This window comes from Aspergillus flavus, chromosome 1 (assembly GCF_009017415.1).
Source record: "Aspergillus flavus chromosome 1, complete sequence".
NCBI classification, from domain to species: Eukaryota; Fungi; Ascomycota; class Eurotiomycetes; order Eurotiales; family Aspergillaceae; genus Aspergillus; species Aspergillus flavus.
In genome coordinates this window covers 654,460-673,689 of record NC_092406.1, presented here as the reverse complement: position 1 = coordinate 673,689, position 19,230 = coordinate 654,460, and the positions used below count along the sequence as shown (strand labels likewise).

General features: G+C 47.6%; 5 protein-coding genes across 5 annotated transcripts; 4 read left to right on the top strand and 1 right to left on the bottom strand.

The window, feature by feature from the left end:
* Nucleotides 1-620: 620 nt before the first annotated feature.
* On the top strand, nucleotides 621-1,494 carry F9C07_1010544 (uncharacterized protein). The gene is made up of 4 exons (XM_041288959.2): nucleotides 621-879; nucleotides 933-1,004; nucleotides 1,070-1,211; nucleotides 1,270-1,494. Exons 1-4 carry the CDS (start codon nucleotides 874-876, stop codon nucleotides 1,449-1,451), a joined length of 402 nt encoding a protein of 133 aa, XP_041141606.2. The 5' UTR covers nucleotides 621-873; the 3' UTR covers nucleotides 1,452-1,494.
* A 1,518-nt stretch (nucleotides 1,495-3,012) lies between these two features.
* F9C07_2278709 (uncharacterized protein) lies at nucleotides 3,013-3,745 on the top strand (the record flags this gene model as incomplete). The annotated part of the gene is made up of 2 exons (XM_071510321.1): nucleotides 3,013-3,624; nucleotides 3,692-3,745. Exons 1-2 carry the CDS (start codon nucleotides 3,223-3,225, stop codon nucleotides 3,743-3,745), a joined length of 456 nt encoding a protein of 151 aa, XP_071365460.1. The 5' UTR covers nucleotides 3,013-3,222.
* A 3,222-nt stretch (nucleotides 3,746-6,967) lies between these two features.
* On the bottom strand, nucleotides 6,968-10,040 carry F9C07_2278708 (permease of the major facilitator superfamily). Its single transcript, XM_071510320.1, has 7 exons — nucleotides 8,920-10,040; nucleotides 8,743-8,858; nucleotides 8,619-8,685; nucleotides 8,413-8,552; nucleotides 7,761-8,361; nucleotides 7,598-7,711; nucleotides 6,968-7,535 (listed from the first exon to the last, which is right to left on the bottom strand). The coding sequence occupies exons 1-7, from the start codon at nucleotides 9,209-9,211 to the stop codon at nucleotides 7,312-7,314; spliced, it is 1,554 nt and encodes a 517-aa protein (XP_071365459.1). The 5' UTR covers nucleotides 9,212-10,040; the 3' UTR covers nucleotides 6,968-7,311.
* A 3,094-nt stretch (nucleotides 10,041-13,134) lies between these two features.
* Nucleotides 13,135-16,017, top strand: F9C07_2278707 (putative sodium/phosphate symporter). The gene is made up of 3 exons (XM_041288960.2): nucleotides 13,135-14,011; nucleotides 14,075-15,499; nucleotides 15,560-16,017. Exons 1-3 carry the CDS (start codon nucleotides 13,930-13,932, stop codon nucleotides 15,847-15,849), a joined length of 1,797 nt encoding a protein of 598 aa, XP_041141608.1. The 5' UTR covers nucleotides 13,135-13,929; the 3' UTR covers nucleotides 15,850-16,017.
* A 1,494-nt stretch (nucleotides 16,018-17,511) lies between these two features.
* Nucleotides 17,512-19,178, top strand: F9C07_243 (putative MFS transporter; the record flags this gene model as incomplete). Its single annotated transcript, XM_041288961.2, has 3 exons — nucleotides 17,512-18,290; nucleotides 18,342-18,575; nucleotides 18,635-19,178. 3 exons carry the CDS (start codon nucleotides 17,512-17,514, stop codon nucleotides 19,176-19,178), a joined length of 1,557 nt encoding a protein of 518 aa, XP_041141609.2.
* Between the last annotated feature and the right edge of the window lie 52 nt (nucleotides 19,179-19,230).

Below are 19,230 nucleotides of genomic sequence, written 5' to 3'. Positions count from 1 at the left end.
CAGCGATCATCGCCAACGCAAAGAATGAACTACACCATAATCAACCACCGGCATTGCTGTAGATCCGTGAGACAAGGCTGTAACCTTTGAACACGCTAACAATGACGGTAACAAAAGCCCGCCTGTAAGAGCGGCAAATAGTATATAGACCCTCGTTTTCGCTTAATTAAAGTTTTTAAATCTTCTGAATCGGGTCTCTAGCATGTACTATGGCATCCACTAGATCCATCAGTTAGCTTGCCCCACAGTTCAGCTTCTCGCACGGTCATTACCTCCTGGATAAATTGCTGAGCTGAGTTGATTGCCAGCTTCTAAAGAATTCGAGAACCGCACTACTCTGACAGTAGTACTAGAATATAGATAGATTACTAATAAACAGATATATTTGTAGAGTTGGCGAATTTAATACCTTATAAAAGAAGATTATTTTATACAAGAGTTCATCAAAACCTTAGACTCGGGTGCCAATTTACTTAACCCAGCTTAGCCCACCAGGTAACGAAACGTTAATTTTATATAAAATAAAATAAAGATTACTCAATACCATAAACAGCAGCAGGAGGATTTATTTTGAGTTTCGGATTCAGCCAGCCATGTAGATATCTGTGCCACTGTGGAGTAAAATCCACAATCTAGTTATAGTTATGGCTATCATAATTATAAATCTGTGTACTTACCCCCTATATTAATATATACGCGCCTGCTCACCGCCGAAAGCTGTGTTATATAAATCTAACGTCTTCCTCTCTACCATTTCCACTCTACCATTTCCACTCTACCATTTCCACTCTACCATTTCCTCTCTACCATTTCCTCTCTATCCTTTCTTTTATACTCATTACATCCACTGAAATCGCACGCTATCAAGAAACCATGAAGGTAAAAAATCAATGCTTCGCAACAGTGGGAATTACTGCTAATAGAGTGTGTAGTTCATCTCTGTTATCGCTCTCCTAGCCCCCACCGTCCTGGCCGCGGGCTGGATCGAACTCATCCAGGAAAAGGTGTGGTTTGCCAACTACTAATTACAATTTTGAACCTCTATTAGCTAACTAAATATCGCTAATAGTGCCCTGATATGCCAAATCGGTGCCTTGATATTGCTAAGGAGGCCCATGACCCGGTGTTTGATATCGTTGCAGCTACAAAAGCTACACAGACCCTGCCGGGTTGTAACCCGGCCTATCTGGAATGTATCAAAAATATGGATGGTATGTGTTCCAGATCCAATTACTTACTCGTACAAGCAACTAGCTAACCACAGTCCAGATACTTATGAGCCAGGCGCCACTCAAGGAAATCCCGTTACATGCGTCCTACAAATTGCGCCTGATCATTTTAAGTACTTTCTCGACAATGACAGCGCTGAGATACCGATTCCGTCTAATCAAAACTGTCCATTGCGGGAGCTGCACCGCGTAGCACACGTTGAACTGGGTCCCTTGGCATAAGAATAATAGCTATTGGAAAGATTATCAGGAACCTCAAAGCTATATAGTTGGCAATAAAGCTGGATAATAGTATTGATCGGCATATTTAGCAGTCTAGAGCTGAAAGCAGTAAAGCAGGTGGTATTATTTTGTCCGGCATTAGTTTGGCTTGCTCGCCGAGCCTTAATAAGTTTTCTTAAGAAACAATAACTCGCGTCTTGAAGCCTTCATGTATCTTAGCCTTTATCTATTGCGGTCTGCCGCCTTGAATGGTGGCGCCATGGTCGGCTTTATCAAGACGCTCTTATCCGTTCTGGCACACTCGTGATGGCACATATCCCGTGCTGGCACATCTAGGCTGGCACATCTGGTGTTGGCATGTCTGGGCTGACATATCCCTCGTGCTGGCATCTGCATTCTAGCACATTCGTCTGAACCCGGTTATTGAGGACGTGAGAAGACAAGCCAGTTCGAGCTATGAGAAGGCTTATGTTACACACTTACGTGGCAGCCTTGAGAGCTGGAAAGAGCATCATGGAGACGCAGAAGCTCGCCTGAAAGACATTGACATAGCTAGTAGTGTTAATCAGCATCTGGGCTATTGGAAGGGCTATGCTGAATTTCTTTACAAAATACTTATACCAGCCGCCAGCCCAAAGAACCTCGCGGCATGCACACAATACCAAATATGTTTGCAGATGATGGCCGATGCTAATCTTTGGCCACGCCTATCCCCGACACTATTTTGTGGAGCAGCTTAGATATAACCGGTTTCGCTACATGCTAGATTCTTGGAAGGATAGCATCATTGGATATGGTCTTGCCCTGGCTGGACTGCAATGCGCAAAAAGATTATTGAACTGCGTTGATCATAAAAAAAATCCGATTAGAGAGCTTGAGAACCCAGGCCATAGGAACTGGAATCTATATGATTTCCCTGAGTCTCTGCTTCTGGAGGTTGAAAGTGGTCTTATGATCCGTGGCAATCAAGATATCGCCCAGAAGATGAGAAGTGGAGAGACCGGCAAAAACACAGTTTTGCAGATGAACATGGAGAGGGAAAATCATTCGTCATCATCCCCATGGTAGTGTCTTCTCTGGCAGATAGCTCTCGCTTAGTCCGCGTTATTGTTGCTAAAGCCCAGGCAAAGCAAATGTTTCAAAAGCTGGTTTCGAAGTTGGGTGGGATGATAGGAAGACGAATCTACCATTTACCATTCTCACGTGCTCTAAAGTTGGGTAGCATGCAGGCTAAGGAAATAATGCTCATATGCCATGAGTGTATGACGAATGGTGGCGTCCTTTTCGTACAGCCTGAGCAGACTTTGTCCCTCAAACTCATGGCGTTGGAGCGCATGATTGCCAGAGATTTCGACGTTGCACATTCGCTTTTGAAAACGCTTGAGTTCTTCCGCGAGCACTCCGCGTGATGTTGTCGATGATGGCGATGAAAAACCTACTGCCAAGTTTGAGCTTGTTTATACCATTGGTGACCAGCAGCCAGTGCAGCTGAGTCCAAAGCGATGGCTGATAGCTCACGAAGTTCTAGACTTGATCAGGAGATACACCGAAGATGTGAAGACAGAGTTCCCACAACTAGTAGAGGTTGGAGCCTCACAGGAAGGAAGCTTTCGACACATACGCATCTTTGGAGCAAATGCACAGCGTGGGCTGATCGATTACGTTGCCGCACACATCTGTGAGACAGGAGTAAGTGGCTTTCCTATTGCCAGGCAGCCAAAGACAGTCAGGGAAGCGGTGCGCATTTACATTACCAAATTAAAAGCAACCGATGACCAGATCCAAGAAATTGAAAAAGGATCTGGGGGGTTTCTGGGGACCTGGTACACGCGACGTCTTGTTTCTGTTACGGGGTCTTTTCGCGGGGGGTATACTGGTCTTTGCCTTCGGACTCAAGAGATGGCGTGTTAATTATGGCCTCACTTCAACTAGAGAGCCGTCTACGAAGCTTGCTGTTCCATATCGCGCTAAGGACAGCCCTACTGCACGTTCTGAATATAGCCACCCGGATGCAGTCATTGTACTAACCTGCCTGAGTTGGTACTATGGAGGTCTAAGCAACGAGGACCTCTTCAGTGCTTTCAGTCACCTCCTTAACACTGACCAGGTTGACATGGAATATCAGCTGTGGGTAAAGGATGCTTATCAATTGCCAACAAAATTTCAACAGCTGGTTAGCATTAATTTGGATCTTCAGCCCACTTATACGAGGCACATAATATTTACGATCACCGTTGAAGGCAGGGCACGAGCATATTAGATTTTGTATTGCGATTAACGTGCATCACCGATAGAGTGGGTTCCGGATTATGGCAGCACTTCGGGAGTTTCTTGTCCAAAGCGTGGTTATGTGTCTCAATTTGTATACTTTGCATGGCGAAATGGTTTGTTGGTTTTGTGCATAGAGAGCTCATATCACATTATGAGGGTTTGTGTTTCATATGTCGTTTTTCTGTTTCATGTTGTATTGTGTAAGCATTTGAAGGGTCATAGAGAGGAAAGGAACAATAAGTAGCCATCCATCACCACGTAACGTGACTCCCGCAAGACACCTGAGGATAGCAACAACTTCACAAATCCAAGACAAAAAGAATAAATCAATCACTCAAATAAAAAAGAAAAAATAAAAGATCAAAAACCTAGACAACCTCCAATAATCCCCAGCCGATACCGTGAGATCATTGTGTGTCTAGGGAAAATCCTCGAGGATTTTATTACGACGACCGAACCCTCCTCAACTACAAGGTCCTTTTCTTGACTTACTGGAAAAGGAGCTCAACCACGAGGGCTCGAACGGAGACCCTGTCCGGTTAGAGCTGTCACATGGCTGCGCTACGCCAGTGATGACCACTGCGCTATCTCGGTCTCTATTGTCATAGTCGTTGTTCCCTAAAAATATAAGGGAAGACGGGTTACCCGATTAGGAAGGCGCGCGTGCCTGGCTGGGAAGGCGTCCAACTTTGGGGTATAATTCTGGAAGCATCTGGATAGCAGACTCTTGAGCTCATGAGACGAAAATAAGTTGGAAGTATATAATCGAGATGTTGAATTCTATCAAGAGCACCGTTGCAGTTCTATACCAAATACTGGATTGTCACATTAAAACTATAGATGTCCTTTCTCCTGTAACGTTAGAACCTTCTACAAAAGACTCACGAGATTACTAGGCTTGCCATCCCATGATCATTTCTCGCATTGTTGTGAAATGTATCCAAGCCATTGATTCTTATAATGTCTACCATAAGTTCTCAATTTCAACCCCACCAGGGCTGTCAACAAGATTGAGGCTCCGCTGCCCCCCCTTTGCCAAGCCTGGGTGGAGTCTGCCGTTGGACCTTAAGGCTTACACTGCCCTAGGGGACCACCTGGTCATACTTTTTCAATTGTCAGAAATTAGACCTTTTTTGTATATTTAGAAAGTCGGCTGAATCAGGCAATAAAGGGATAATTCCAAAACCTTCGACCTCCTACTGTACAAGGCCTACTCAAATAATTAAAAATGACTGAATCGGGACAGCTGCGTTGGCTCGATGTGGCGTGCTGCGAGTGACGACCGCTTGGCGCGGGGAGATAATACTAAGAGGGTAGGGCGTGTTGAAGCCATAGGTCTGCCGAACCGAGAAGGGATGTCGGCAAGATGCTGAATTTTATATCCTATGCTAAATAAAATAATTTAGAGTAGATGCGAGCTGCGAATAGCACCTTACCGCAGGCTACTTGTTAAAGTTGGAAAAAAAGATATTTAATCACCAAGAAAGAAAAAAATAGAAACAAAATAATTTTTAAAAGAAAGAAAAAGAAAAGAAAAGAAAAGCAAAGAACAAAAAAAGAGATATTGAGAATAGGAGAGATCTTTACCAGTGAGACCTCTGGAAAAAAACAACTGTCAGTAAATACTAAAGGATCAGTAAGTGCCATCGTCCGCACTAAGCTTCGAAATATCTCGGAGATTTGGCGATGTGACGATAAACATAAGCCCCATGATCTCAGGGGCTGTGCTCATGGTTATTCGATTATAGTTACCACCTGTTGACGATTATATCTCCTATTGGCCTTCAATTACTTTAATTACATCATATCCCTACCGAGCATCTGTGGCCGGGGAGATCTCCTACTTTCATGGCTGGCTGACACAACGTGAGGCCTCATCCGGGAGTTGTCGAGTCGACAACGAATTGGGCGTGAATTTCGATCTGACTCCCATTGAACGGTAACAAGCCATATCGTTTTATCACCATCTGGACAAGCGAAACAGTTAGCCCATCATTTTCAACCCAATGAACCAGTCATGATTTCACATATATCCATGTCCAACGGCTCGTCTAGAAACGTTTGCCATTGTTCTACAACATTCCCTTTTCTGAGCAGGGCAGCGCTCCTCAGAATTCTTCAAGGACACATAACCCACCCAAGATCGGCTGCCGCATACTTGTTTCATTCTATTAAAAGCTGTGTGAAAATAATCTGCTGTTTCTACCCCACCTGTGTAACAGTACATACATACATACATACGTCTCGTCTCCACGCCGCGATTATATGATATACGGCATGATATCTGTCGAGGCAATCATCGCGATTGTAGCCCTACTAGTGTCGTGCCCGCCTTCCATTCTCATGATCTGGAAATATTTCCGTCGTCCACGAAAAAATCACAATCCCAGTTAGTGACCTCACCCGAGCCCGAGCTGCCCCACACCCCGGATCCCTTTTTTGGAACTATGTTGTTAACCCCGCGATTGTCTCCAGTAGACCTTGAATATGGAGTCATCGAATATGAAGCCCACCCGACCCTTCCCCCATTTCCTCATTATCAGCACAATGCCTCAATAGAACAGCTTCTCGTCCTGCAATTCCACCAAAGAATGGAGAAAATAACAATAACGCCCAATCAAGTCGACGCCTTGACTCTCATTCGTTCTCAAATCTTGAGCGCCTGCACATAATCCCATTATTCGACCTCACGTTACATATGCCACACACACACACACACACTTCTGACGATCGTTGTACACTTCACCGGGCCACAGCACAAAAACATGTTGAATTATGCATTGGGATGGATACATTGGGCTTGGGGATAGGGCATTAGGCATTTCTGGGGTTTATTGTTTAAAACACATGTATATACTTTATGTTGTATTCTTTGTATGGCGGATAGGTTGGTTTGGGTTGGCTTGGGTTTTGTTCTAGCGAGTGCATATCGCCATTTCGGGTTCATGTTTCAAAAGTGAATTTTTTTTTTGTTGTTTCATGTTGTCTTGTGGCATCCACGACAAAATACTGGCATGCAACAGCGAATGATAATCGGGGAAAGAAAATAGGCCACCCATGACCACGTCAACGTGGCTGCCGTGGGGTAAGGTAGCCGGAGATTGAGCCTTAAAACCGAAGAACGTGATTTCTCTTAATGAGGCTGTAATTTTACATACAAATGTTTATTTCACCTGTGTGCAGATCACGTGGTTTATAGGGAAGGGCTTCAGGTGCCGGCTGCTCTGTTTTCTTACTTCCTACGGTATCATCCTCTTCAACGATATATTATTAATCATTGACCAACATAGTAGAGCTTCTTCTTTTTTCCCTCTTCTTCTCCCTTTTCTTTTTCCTTTTTCTTTTTCGCTTGGTCGACATCCTCTCGGTTGACCCATATCTACTTCTCTTGTCCTATTCTTACTGGAACTCCTTCTTGGTCAGCAAGGAGAATTATCCGGAATGTCAAGGCCTGTATCTCTATACGTATGATTGCCAAGATTAACGGTACTAATTATAAAAGTTCAACATCAGGACTGTCCGGACCATCACAAAATAACCATCACTGCACTCTAACAGAAGAAAGAATCGCATCGCATCTGCCATTCTTCTATAACATATATCGAAATATCGGCGACCGATCCCCCATCTTCTCCATCTCCGCCTCATCATATCCTGACAGATCTATCCGATCTCGTTTCCGGTTGATCATTTGGTACGACAGGCGAAGTATCACCGCCGCGATCATGCCAGCGACACAGAAGCCCAGTTCCAAGGCATGCCCGAGGATATACTTCGGTGCGTCTTGAGAGCGGTAGAAGTTCGATGCCATGGCTGATTTTGTTAGCATCATGTTTATCTCAAATTGGAATCGTATTTTCAGATAAATGCCTTACCACCAGCCATATTACCCAGCCCGATCTGAATGGCCATCCCGGAAGCACGCTTGTAGTCGCCGGCGAGATTGGCACTGAGCCAGGTGATGTTTCCGGGAAAGGCGGGATATATACCTGTTCCTGTCAGACTGTTGTTTCCCAATGACAAAGACAATATACATACCGACAACCGAAACGAATACCCCGAAGTAAACCACACCCGGGACGCCTCTGCCCGTTGAGGCAAGTACGATGATGAATCCGGCGGCAATGAGGCCCATGAAGAAGAGAACAAACGGCGACCGTTGTTTTTGGCGATCTGATAACCACGCCGCGATAACAGCAACGACCGCCGCCGTGATGTAGATTGGGACGGTGAGCAATTGAGCTGTTGACGAGGTATATCCGAGATCCTTGATGATCGAGGGGAGGAAAAGCGAGATACCATAGAGAGGACAGGTGACTCCCCAGTAAACTACTTTATCAGCATTGGTAGTGCAATTCGTGGATGGAGACATACCGATAATGGACACATAAATCTGCCAGTCGAGAAGGGCATCAATAACATATTTCATGCGAAATTCGGTGGCTTCGGCAGTTCCTCCTGTGTTTTGTGTACGCAGCATGTGGATCACGAATTTTCGTTCTTCTTCTGTAAGGAATCCCGCGGTTTCAGGAGAGTCGTGGATGGCGAAGGGAGCAATGAAAGCTACTACTATCGTGAGCAGGCCTTCGAGGATGAAAATCCAGCGCCAGCCGGCGTAGCCTCCAACCCCATCCATTTTCTATTCAATACGTTATTGAGGCTCTTCCATTGAGATTGCAACGGTACCTACTGCAATTCCGTATGCTAAGAGTCCCGAGAATGCACCGGCGATACTGGCAGCACTGAAGAATAACGCCTGTCGGAACTGAGCCCGGTGTCGAGGGTACCACAGGGTAATGTAGTATGCAACTCCGGGATAAAGACCAGCCTCTGGTAAATTGACACAGTTAGTCCAAGCGGAACATGATTCGTTGGGTCACATGGCTCTATGCTCACCAGCAACACCGAGGAAGATTCGCGTCGATAATAATCCTGCATAGTTATGGACAACCCCCATCAACGTCTATTTCAGAAACTGTCAGTCACCTTATTGCAAATACTATGAGCATCGGCGATATACCATGACAATACCCCACGCGACCATGAGTAACGGTAACCACCTTGACGGTCTCATCTTCTTCAGCAACAGGTTACTCGGCAGCTCGAACGCAGCATACGTGAAAAAGAACACCGTCACTGCAAGGACTGATAGTGAGTTCATAACGTCATATTTGATGCGTTGAGGGGAAGCACATACAGCACCAATTGTACTGCGGCCCCGTAAGATTTAAATCCTCCAACAATCCTTCAATTTTCGCATTGCCAACATTTCCCCGATCCAGAAAAGCGAGCAGATACAGGACAGCCAGCATTGGAATGATACGAAGATCCATCTTGCGGAGGATTCGATTCTCCATCTCAACATCATAAGTTGGCAGTGCCTCCTCGTGCGGCCGTTTTTCGTCCACGGCTTCCAGAGAGCTTTCGGCTACATTTTCCAAGGCTGAACTCGACGGTTTCTCTGGGTCAAACGCAGATGGGTTGCTCATTTTGAAAGGGATGTGAGGAAACCTGTAGAAAAGCAGAAACCTAAATCAGCCGAGCAGTTTTCGGGGACACGAAGGGTATCGACCTGCTTATAAACACAGAAAGTCCATGCTTTGAGCTACCCCGAGTCCCCAAACCTTCCCTCGAAACGTGGGGTCACCCCTCTGGGCCAAGCCTTGCGTAGTATCGTCCAACTTTGGCGCTTGTTCCCGACTCAGCGAGGTTGTGCGAGAGTCCCTTGCTGCGCGAGGTATGTCATGTTGTGCCAAGTAGCACGTCAGTGGAAGGCACACGGAAAGGCATGTTGAATACCATGACTTCCTCCAGATTATAACTAGTTAAATTAACTGCAGGCCAGACAAGCGTGGGTTGTTGATGAACAGCAATACTCCAACTACCCCGGATTCCAAAGTGGGCTTTGGGCCAGATCCAAGCAAGATCGCCGGGATGAAGTGGCATTGACCAATCCCGTCATACCAAAGAGTGCGGGGTTCCTTCACTAGTGTCGCCCTGGTTGGAGCCTGAATTTCGGCATTTGTTGCGGACATGGCACCCTCACGTGTCTTCTACCTCTGCAAGGCGGAAAACGACGGATATTATATCTCTCGGGGCATGTTTTGACTTCGTTGAAGAGAATGTGCTTGGAACTCGGCGCGATCACCGATAGTCTGGTCCGCGCCGGAGATTTTCTTGGCACATGCTTACTTATTGCTCAAGGTGTTTTTTTGACACGAGAAGATTCTTTTTTTTCCTTTTTTTTCCTTTTTTTTTAAATTATTTCTACTCAAGATTTCTTTTTGTTTTTGTTCAGCATCTCTATGGAAAACTTACCTTTGACTTTATTCTTTTATTCCATTGCGTGTCAGTTATATTCGTGGAAATTCCCGAGATATATATTTATTTGTGGCTCCAAGGCAGAAATCAATAGTATACTGAGAACATAATACGAACAAAAGTCAAACCCAGCACATCTCCTGTCCATCACAGGGTATACTAACCAACGGGGGAAATGGTACAGTTATAACAAGTTACATAGTTTGTAACAAACCTATGCTGTAGGCACAAAAGAACATCGATAATCCCAGGAACAAAGTGACTAAGAATTATGGGCAACTCATAACGACGCAAAGCATCTAACGGCTAGTATTCTGAGCAAAATATCTCCGGATTGATGTTCAGTGAAAACCTTTCATCGCTAACTCTCTCTATTAATAGATATCAGTCGTAGTTCTATATCTAGGTTCTCAACGCTATATGCTTAACGGCATGCTGAAATCGGCTAGCTTATATGGCAGATACTGTTAGTGACTTGATGTAATGTCGAGACTGGTTTTCCTTCCCCTTTTGAGTATGATTTCTTTCCTTTATAATGAAATTTTTTCGGTCCCAGCCTCGTTGGATACGTGGGCGGGGAGGAGATGGCTCATAACAAGAACCAAAAAAATAAAAAATTGGAAGTAGAATGAAAATAAATAGAGATGAAGGAAAAGAGGGAGAAGAAGAAACGGGGTGGCAAAGGGAAAGAGAGAATGCGGAATTTACGTCTAAATAATATGCAGTGAAATACTATGGCAAAGGAGTAGCCTGTGCTGTGATGCACCTTCTAGCGGGTCCACTGAGCGCTGACCAGTGCAGTGTAGGGAGGGTTTCTTCTCTGTCGGTGTTGCATAACGATTCACAGCTCGTGAAATAGCCAACGCATACAAGCTGGATGGCTTAATGGAAAGTCCTTTTCACCAGGGAGTGTTTTGCAAAAAGGTTCACTTCCCTTTGTCTGAAAACAAACCTACGATACGTGTCCGACGAGTACGAAGAGCCACTAATGAACATACACTGAGGATAGACCACATCAGTACGATTCTTCAGATATGGTGCCCAGCTCCCTCAGAGAGTACGCTTGGACCGTGCTGGTAGAACCACCTGACAGACGAGATTATAGTTGCCCATCTTTAGCCGCTGACTGAATACCTCGCGGCAGGAATATCGGTGTGATCGGACACGATACATCGCCATTGAGGACCTCATACGCATGACAGTTGGCAAGTCTCGGTTCTGAATTCTTTCTTCGGGGCCTGAGAGTTGCTCAGGATGTGTCGACAAAGCCACCAAGGCTGGAATTAGGGTTAGAGGGAGGATGACTGGCACATGACGGCGGTTAGTATGGAATATCACAGATCGGGAGTCCCGCCGCACGACGATGCCCGATCACGTTCGAACCGCTGTAAAGTGTTTCAGACGAGAAATCCAATATATCACGAATGGTCAGAATGGTGGGGGAAGAGAATTTTGTCTGTAGTTCAGTAAGAGGGTTATTAGTATTCGTATTCTATTTAGGAAGGCTCATGCGACTCAACCGTCCAACAAGGCGTTCAAGGGGTAACACGACGCTCAGCCGCTTTTAGTAGGCTCTTAGTTTTGGATCACCCTTGTTCTAGCGTCCTGGCAACCGTCTTGGTGGCGCATAGAGGTGGCGGATCGACGATTTCTTTTCACATCATCATGCTATTAGACATTTAGCGAAATAGGCGCATCAATGGGAGCTGTAGTGGCGTCCGCAAAAGCTAGCAATTGATTGAAATGGCGCTAAGGACAGTGGCAATATGGTAATTGGTGTTGGTTGCCTCGCAAGTAATGAGATCTTGAAACCGACAAACTCAATAGTGAAATCTTTTGAGTTGCGTTATGACGTTTGCTTTGGGAGTACACAGGGCACGGAACCTACGCAGCATAAGGACTTCGGCCCATCTAAGGTGTGACTTACATCTGTTGCCCTGTAAGTATATGGCTTACTCAGGCAACACGGTTCTTTTCGCTCTGAATGCATGATGTGGCACAGGATCGAGGCTCTGCAAGGCAGAAAGAGCGGGAAGTCGGTCATCGAGCATCAGCAGATGGTGTGTCGCACGCCGCAGCCAAGGCATACCAAGGTTTTTGTTCCGAGACTGTGGAAGAACACGGGCAGAGTAACGGGAGGGCAAAAGGTCACATCCACCCTGTCGAGTTTGTATGCAACGATCACCCCGTGGTTCGCAGCCTGACGAATAGAGTGAACAGGTTAGCGATCCTACAGAAGACACTACTGCGCGTCTTGTGGCAAATCAAAATCTAAACCTACCAGTCGCCAGGCGCAGCGACGCCGGAGCGGACAGGCTAGAAGGAATCCAGATGCAGATCCGAGGGGTGGAAGCGAGGATGATGGCGGACAAATGAAGTGGAGGCAATTGGTGCACCTGTTATAGTGATATACACGATAGGTGGAACTGATGGTCAGTGGTATTACTCAAAGGATTCTGGAGGAACTGGTTCATGAAACAAAGGGCACGTGCAGTAGTTGGGGGTCGAGCAGCAGGAGCAGTACCAGGCACGTGGGGGGAGTGAATTGTATGACCCTGGTACATGCCACCCTAGTTTCTCTCTTCTAATAATGATGATACAAAAAAAAAAAAAAGAAAAAAAAAAAGAGAAGAAGAAGACAAAGAGTATTTATCACTAATACTCATTACAATTATGATGTCAAGTAAACACTACCTAGTGATCTTGAGATTAAATACTATTATACTTCGTAGTCCATACTGATCTCAAGGTGAAGGCACGTGCCATTGCAGTATCGGATAATTGAGGTGAAATTACCACATCCGCCGTTCATCTTAATGCGGCCATGGAAGATTCCCTGATCCGTGACAGTTTCCAGAACCGGGTTGATATCAAATGAATAAGGGACTGCCGAGCCTGCAGCCAATGGTCATTGAAGGCTTAATTAAATCACGCATGGGAGGGAGTCTTGGCAACCACGACGCATGGACCAAGCGGGGAGTCGACCGTGAGCTCGTGGGAGCTGCGGGCCCGCTGATTGGGTCAGCGCAGCTCCGATGCCAAGGCTGATCCCGGAGGAAGATATTGAGACGTATCGCCATATAAGATAGCCATTGACCTCTGCCAAGGGTGCCAAGTACGCCGGTCATGGATGAAGCTCTGGTCAGCTCCAAGCCACGGGCGTAACTGCGCTGTGAGACCACGGCTACGAATCAGACTCCGCGAGCGAGGAACGTGTCCCGGCTGGAGACCACCGTCCAGATGCAATCCCACCGTCATGAGGTGGAAAAGGCACCCTCGTATTGCCTAGCGGGCGCTCCGACAAGGTGAGACACGAGTTCTGTCACAATCCAGAAGGACTTACTAGAGTATTCGCAGTAGGACTAGTGTAGGGAGGGAGTGACAGGACTTGGTCCCAGGGGCTATAGGGCCCGACTCGGAGAATTACGTGCGTTGGTTTGTCGCAGACTTGACTGTCATGTCAACATCAATTCCCCTCTTTTCCTTTCATCTCCATCCCTTAGAGAAATATCGAGTTCGATTTCTTGTTTTTTCCTTCATCCAGGGTTGCATATCCAAGTCAGGGGCCACGTGGGTGCCGACCACTCTTCCCAGTGCCTAGAATTCTTGGATTCAGACAAGAAGCCCCCATCGTATCGAAACTTTCCACCGTCGGGGCTTGACCGTACAGCTAAGTAGACTAGCGCCAAAGGTTGCCACTGGGTGGTGAACGCCTCCGTTGGACGCCGTCCCACTTTTCATATACAACCCTACACGGACGGTCACCTACATAAAACCTTGTCTCCGGTCATCTTTGTCCCCCTTCTTTCTCTTTTCTTCTCTACGCACATCTCATCCTCTTTCATTTGACGAGCATCAGTTAACCCGGTTAACTCTCTCGGTCAACATGGCTGTGCTCGACGAGTATACCTACGTGTTTGCCATCGGCACAATCTTTGCCTTGTTGGACGCCTACAATAACGGTGCAAGTGAGTCGCCATCTCATTGATCGGCAGAAAGGTGTCACAGACATTACTAACCCTTCTATTCAGACGATGTCGCAAACTCTTGGGCGACTAGTGTGTCGTCGCGTTCCATTTCCTACCGACAGGCCATGATCTTCGGTACAATCTTCGAGTTCCTCGGAGCCGTCTGTGTCGGCGCCCGTACCGCCGATACCATCAAGAACGGAATTATTCCTGTGTCCGCCTTCCGAGATGACGCTGGGGTTCAATTGATGGCATTCGCCTGTGCCCTCGCTGCCGCCTCCTCCTGGGTCATGTGGTGTACCAAACACTCCACTCACGTCTCCTCCACCTACTCTCTCGTTTCCGCTGTTGCTGGTGTTGGTGTTGCTACCGCTGGCGCATCCAAGGTTCAATGGGGCTGGAATCATGGAAAGGGTCTCGGTGCCATTTTTGCCGGTCTGGGAATGGCACCCGTCATCTCTGGTGCGTTCGGTGCCATTATCTACATGTTGATCAAAGTCATTGTCCACATGCGTAAGAACCCTGTCCCCTGGGCGGTTTATACCTCCCCCTTCTGGTTCCTCGTGGCCGCAACCATCTGTACCCTTTCCATTGTGTACAAGGGCTCTCCCAGCTTGGGTCTGAGCAAGAAGCCTGGTTGGTATATTGCGGCCGTGACATTGGGTTGTGGTGGTGGTGTCGCCCTGCTATCGGCAATCTTTTTCGTTCCGTTTGTGCATGCACGTGTGATCAAGAAAGACCAGGACGTGAAGTGGTGGATGTTCATCATGGGCCCCCTCCTTCTCAACCGCGCGTCTCCGAACGTGGGAGAACAAGCAAAGGTTCCCGACTACGCCGTCGTCCAGGACGACCACGATGACATGGCATCTGTCCCCTCCACTGCTGGCTCCACGACTGGAGAGCCTGGTAAGGACCAAACCCAAACGAAGGAAAAGGCCCTGGTCATGGCCGAAACCCAGGCCACTTACCAGGAGCTCGTCGCCCAGGGAGAGGCACGGTTCCATGCAAGACTCATGAAGAAGCGTGGCCCCCTCGGTTGGGCGATGCGTACCTTGCGGGATAATCCGATGGGCGCTGGTGAGATCTATGAATGGAGGAACATGTTGCGGCTGGCCAAACGTGTCCCGGCTATGATCACTGTTGGTCTTCTCTATGGTATGAACTACGATATCCACGCCGCTCAGTCTGGTGTCCACGGCACTCCAGAAGGTGAGCGCATGGCCCGGGTATACGCACACGCCCCGAAATACCCCAATGAAGTCGAGCACACCTACTCGTTCGTTCAGATTCTTACCGCTTGCACTGCTTCCTTCGCTCACGGCGCCAACGACATTGGAAACTCAGTGGGTCCTTGGGCCGTGATGTACTCTGCCTGGAAGACTGGCGATGCCCAGCAGTCCAAGGCTCCGGTGCCCGTCTGGCAGCTCGCTGTTCTTGCCCTCACCATCTCTGCTGGTCTCATCACCTATGGCTATAATATCATGAAGGGTAAGCGATTTCGGTCGATACTATATTGATATCATTTCACTAATTACTATTTCTTCATAGTCATGGGTAACAAGATTACTTACCATTCGCCAAGTCGTGGTTGCTGCATGGAGTTGGGTGCCGCATTGACCGTTCTCGTCTTCTCGCAGTATTCCCTCCCAGTGTCGACTTCGATGTGTATCACGGGTGCTACCGTCGGTGTCGGTCTTTGCAACGGTACCTGGAGGGCCGTGAACTGGCAACGAGTCCTCCTGCTCATGATTGGATGGGTTATGACTATTCCTATTGCTGGCACTCTCGGTGGATGCCTTATGGGTCTCTTCCTGAACGCTCCTCACTTTTCTTCTTAATCACCCCTTTTCTACAATTCCCCGGCTATGACTTAGCTCTCTGCATATATTAACTTCCCTTTGTCTTCTCTGCTGCAATGTAACTACGGCGTGGGATGGCATTAACCACGAGTAGTGTTTACTATCCAACTTAATCAATATACCCACACGCTTTTCTATATATGAAACTTCTGCATATATATTGTACAACCGCCGTAACCTTACCTGTGATGTCATCAATCTGATATTCTGTGTAACGGACTCTGAAGAGTCACATACAGACAAGGGTGCACGTCGTACATGTTAGGGCATGGTCCTGCACCATGTAGCGTTTCACTCGTTAACGGTGCTGGGATTCTCTGTCGGACGGTCACTAATTGTGCTACCCGCCAACCCTACCGGGGGTTACCATCTTTACTACAGCTCTCTCTACCTAGTATATACACATGACTTCTCCCATTATTCTTGCAGGTTGTTCTTCTCATCAAATCCAGCCTCTACGACGCAACAAATACTAAAGTTCGTGCGTTGAATATGAAATGATCGATAAGGGAGGTATCCATAAGATCCCGGGTTATACTTACGGGGCCCACACAAAACGATAAGCTCTATGTTATCTGAAGCTTAGATAAAGTATGACATTGGCTAAGGATGGGGTATATTCTAAATTCTAGGCCTGTTGATGCGCTGAGAATTGCGACCGTGCGGCACGTGTCAAAGACTCAGCGGTTAGGGCTGACAACCACACGATGTGGGAACTTTCAGCCAGTACCCACCAAGGGCATTCTGATCATTGGCGAGTTTCCCACATTCCCCTCGTGGCAATTCGGAGATTGGCGAAGAGCCTCGGAATTGTCAAACTCTATTACACATTGCTCCAGCCTAGACTGGACTATTCTACCTACAGTACCTGTGGGGCTGCTCGGAGTCATGAGTAACAAATGGTGTCTGTGTGGAGATGCGCACAATATGCGACCACTTCACCCTGGCCAGGAAAGCAATTCTCTTTTCATGCTAGCCACCAGTCAGGCGCTTCCGTGACCTTGAGTGCATATTCCATCATGAAAAATTGGCCAACAGATAACGAAATTTGCCGAACTGGGCACGACCCTCCGAGCCAAGACTCGGAGGGATTCCGACTAAACCACTGGCTACAGAATTTTATTCTCGGACAAATGCTGGACGATGGCATGATTTCAGTTCAAGTAGTTTCACCAGACAGACCCGGGTTCTAGACTCAGCGAATGAGCGTTGATCCATCCAACCTTATAGACAGCCGATGGGTATGTATATTTCACCTCCGAAGATGTCATTGATTCACAGTATGCTGGCGAATACTTATTATCTGAGGATTGTTCGTCCCTGGGCTAAGATATTATTTGCCAGGATCTCTACTCAGGCGCTGCAATCTGCTGAGATGCGTAAATAAAGTTCGATAATCTCCCGACAAGGTGAAAGTGTAACGAAAATATCATTCGTAAGATGTATTACTCCATTCGGCTAGACTGCGATCTAATCAGATTATCAAATATTCTCCGGAGAACAACTGGATCCCATTAAGTAATTGAGTTGCTAAAAGCCCTCGCGTCTCCATATTTTCAACCGGGCCAAATTTTTCCGACTCCAGGTGCCCACGATGACCGGTATCAAGGCATTTCCGCCTTTTTCCCGAGAACCAATTCTATGGCCAAAATGGCACCGACTACTACAACAACGATGACGGCGCAAATCGACTCGCCACCTTTGGCATCTTCCGTATCATCAGTATCTTCGGTGGGGAGACAAACAATCAAAAAGACTCGTCTGCAACAGGTTGTTGTCATAGTCCAGCTCGTCGGAGTCACTCTGACGGCAAGCTTGATCAATGGCCTGGTCACTATCGCGCTGCCGACTATCACGAAAGATCTTGAGCTGCCATCTTCTTTAGCTTTCTGGCCCTCATCTGTGAGCAGTCTTGCCACTGCGTCGACACTTCTCCTCGCCGGTTCTATTGCCGATACCATTGGCCCACGATGGGTTGAACTGGTCGGATCTTTCTCCAGCGGAGCCTTGATGATTGGGCAAGGACTAGCACAGAATGGCGAAGGGCTGGTAGTAATGAGAGCGCTTCAAGGTGTTGGCCTCGCCTTTCATCTGGCCTCCTCGGTCTCTATCATCACCCAGCTCCTGCCCCAAGGCAGAGGCCGTAATTTTGCTTTCTCATGCATCGGCCTCAGCCAACCGCTCGGTTTCTCCCTCGGACTGGTCGTGGGTGGCGTTCTAGTTGACACAATTGGCTGGCGAGCTGGATGGTACATCGCCGGAGGAATCACTCTCTTCTTCGCAGTTATTGCAGTATGGACAATTCCCAAGAATAAAACCGTTCAAGATGAGAGCCTTCTCCACAATGTCCGGACGAAGATCGACTGGCTCGGCGCCTTTCTGGCCTCCGCATTCATGGCCCTACTCTGTTACCTCCTGGCGTAAGTACTGCCCCCGCAAATAACATTAAACCAAACTTAACAAGACAACAGCATCGTAAGCGCGGACCCGTCCCGCATAAAGTCAGTCGACAGTATCGTCATCCTATGCCTGGCAGCAATCGCCCTGCCACTCTTCATCATCTCATCCCACCACCGGGTCAAACGAAACAAAGTAGCCCTAATCCCGAACTCTCTATGGAGAAACACCTCCTTCTCCAGCGTCTGCGCCACAGTCGCCCTATCCAACGCAGTCCTCAATTCCATGGAACTCTTTGCCAGTCTATTGTAAGCTGCCCCACAATTATCCAATCCCCAAAGCCCACACCCTACTAACAACACCCCAGCTTCCAAGAAGTCCAATACCTCTCAGCCCTACAAGCCTCCATCCGCATTCTCCCAAGTCTCATAGTTGGCGCCCTCCTAAACCTAATCATCGGCCTCTTCGTCCACAAAATCCGCGCCGTCTGGATCGTAACCATCACCTCGCTTCTCTGCGCGGGTTCCCCCCTCCTCATGGCCGTCATCCAACCTTCCTGGCCATATTGGGGTAATGCCTTCTTCGCGCAGATCCTGCAGCCCGTCAGCTTCGATGCGCTGTTTACCGTCGGTCTGATTGTCATCACCGATGTGTTTCCAGATGATACGCAAGCGCTAGCTGGCGCGGTGTTCAACACCTCGGCGCAGTTCGGAAGTGCCCTGGGACTTGCGGTGTTGCAGGTTATTTCGACGGTGGTGACGGATCAGTCTGGGGCTGCTAAGGAGAGGTATGCTTTGATGGATGGGTATCGGGCGAGCTTTTGGACGATGTTTGGGTCGATGATTGTTTGTACGCTTGTTGGGTTTTTGGGGTTGAGGAAGGCGGGGAGGGTTGGGTTGAAGCAGGATTGAGGTGGTGGTTTTTTCGGGGTGGCTTTTGGGGGATGGATGTGGTATGTGGATG

What these genes read in the sequence shown, in the direction of transcription:
- F9C07_2278707 (XM_041288960.2), top strand. Translation starts at nt 13,930, where the DNA reads ATGGCTGTGCTCGACGAGTATACCTACGTGTTTGCCATCGGCACAATC. An exon ending in CGCCTACAATAACGGTGCAA is followed by an intron (nt 14,012 to 14,074) that starts GTGAGTCGCCAT and finishes CCTTCTATTCAG; the next exon opens with ACGATGTCGCAAACTCTTGG. An exon ending in TGGCTATAATATCATGAAGG is followed by an intron (nt 15,500 to 15,559) that starts GTAAGCGATTTC and finishes ATTTCTTCATAG; the next exon opens with TCATGGGTAACAAGATTACT.
- F9C07_2278708 (XM_071510320.1), bottom strand. Translation starts at nt 9,211, where the DNA reads ATGAGCAACCCATCTGCGTTTGACCCAGAGAAACCGTCGAGTTCAGCC. An exon ending in GCCGCAGTACAATTGGTGCT is followed by an intron (nt 8,859 to 8,919) that starts GTATGTGCTTCC and finishes CAGTCCTTGCAG; the next exon opens with TGACGGTGTTCTTTTTCACG. An exon ending in TCTTAGCATACGGAATTGCA is followed by an intron (nt 8,362 to 8,412) that starts GTAGGTACCGTT and finishes CGTATTGAATAG; the next exon opens with AAAATGGATGGGGTTGGAGG.
- F9C07_1010544 (XM_041288959.2), top strand. An exon ending in TCGAACTCATCCAGGAAAAG is followed by an intron (nt 1,005 to 1,069) that starts GTGTGGTTTGCC and finishes TATCGCTAATAG; the next exon opens with TGCCCTGATATGCCAAATCG. An exon ending in ATGTATCAAAAATATGGATG is followed by an intron (nt 1,212 to 1,269) that starts GTATGTGTTCCA and finishes ACCACAGTCCAG; the next exon opens with ATACTTATGAGCCAGGCGCC.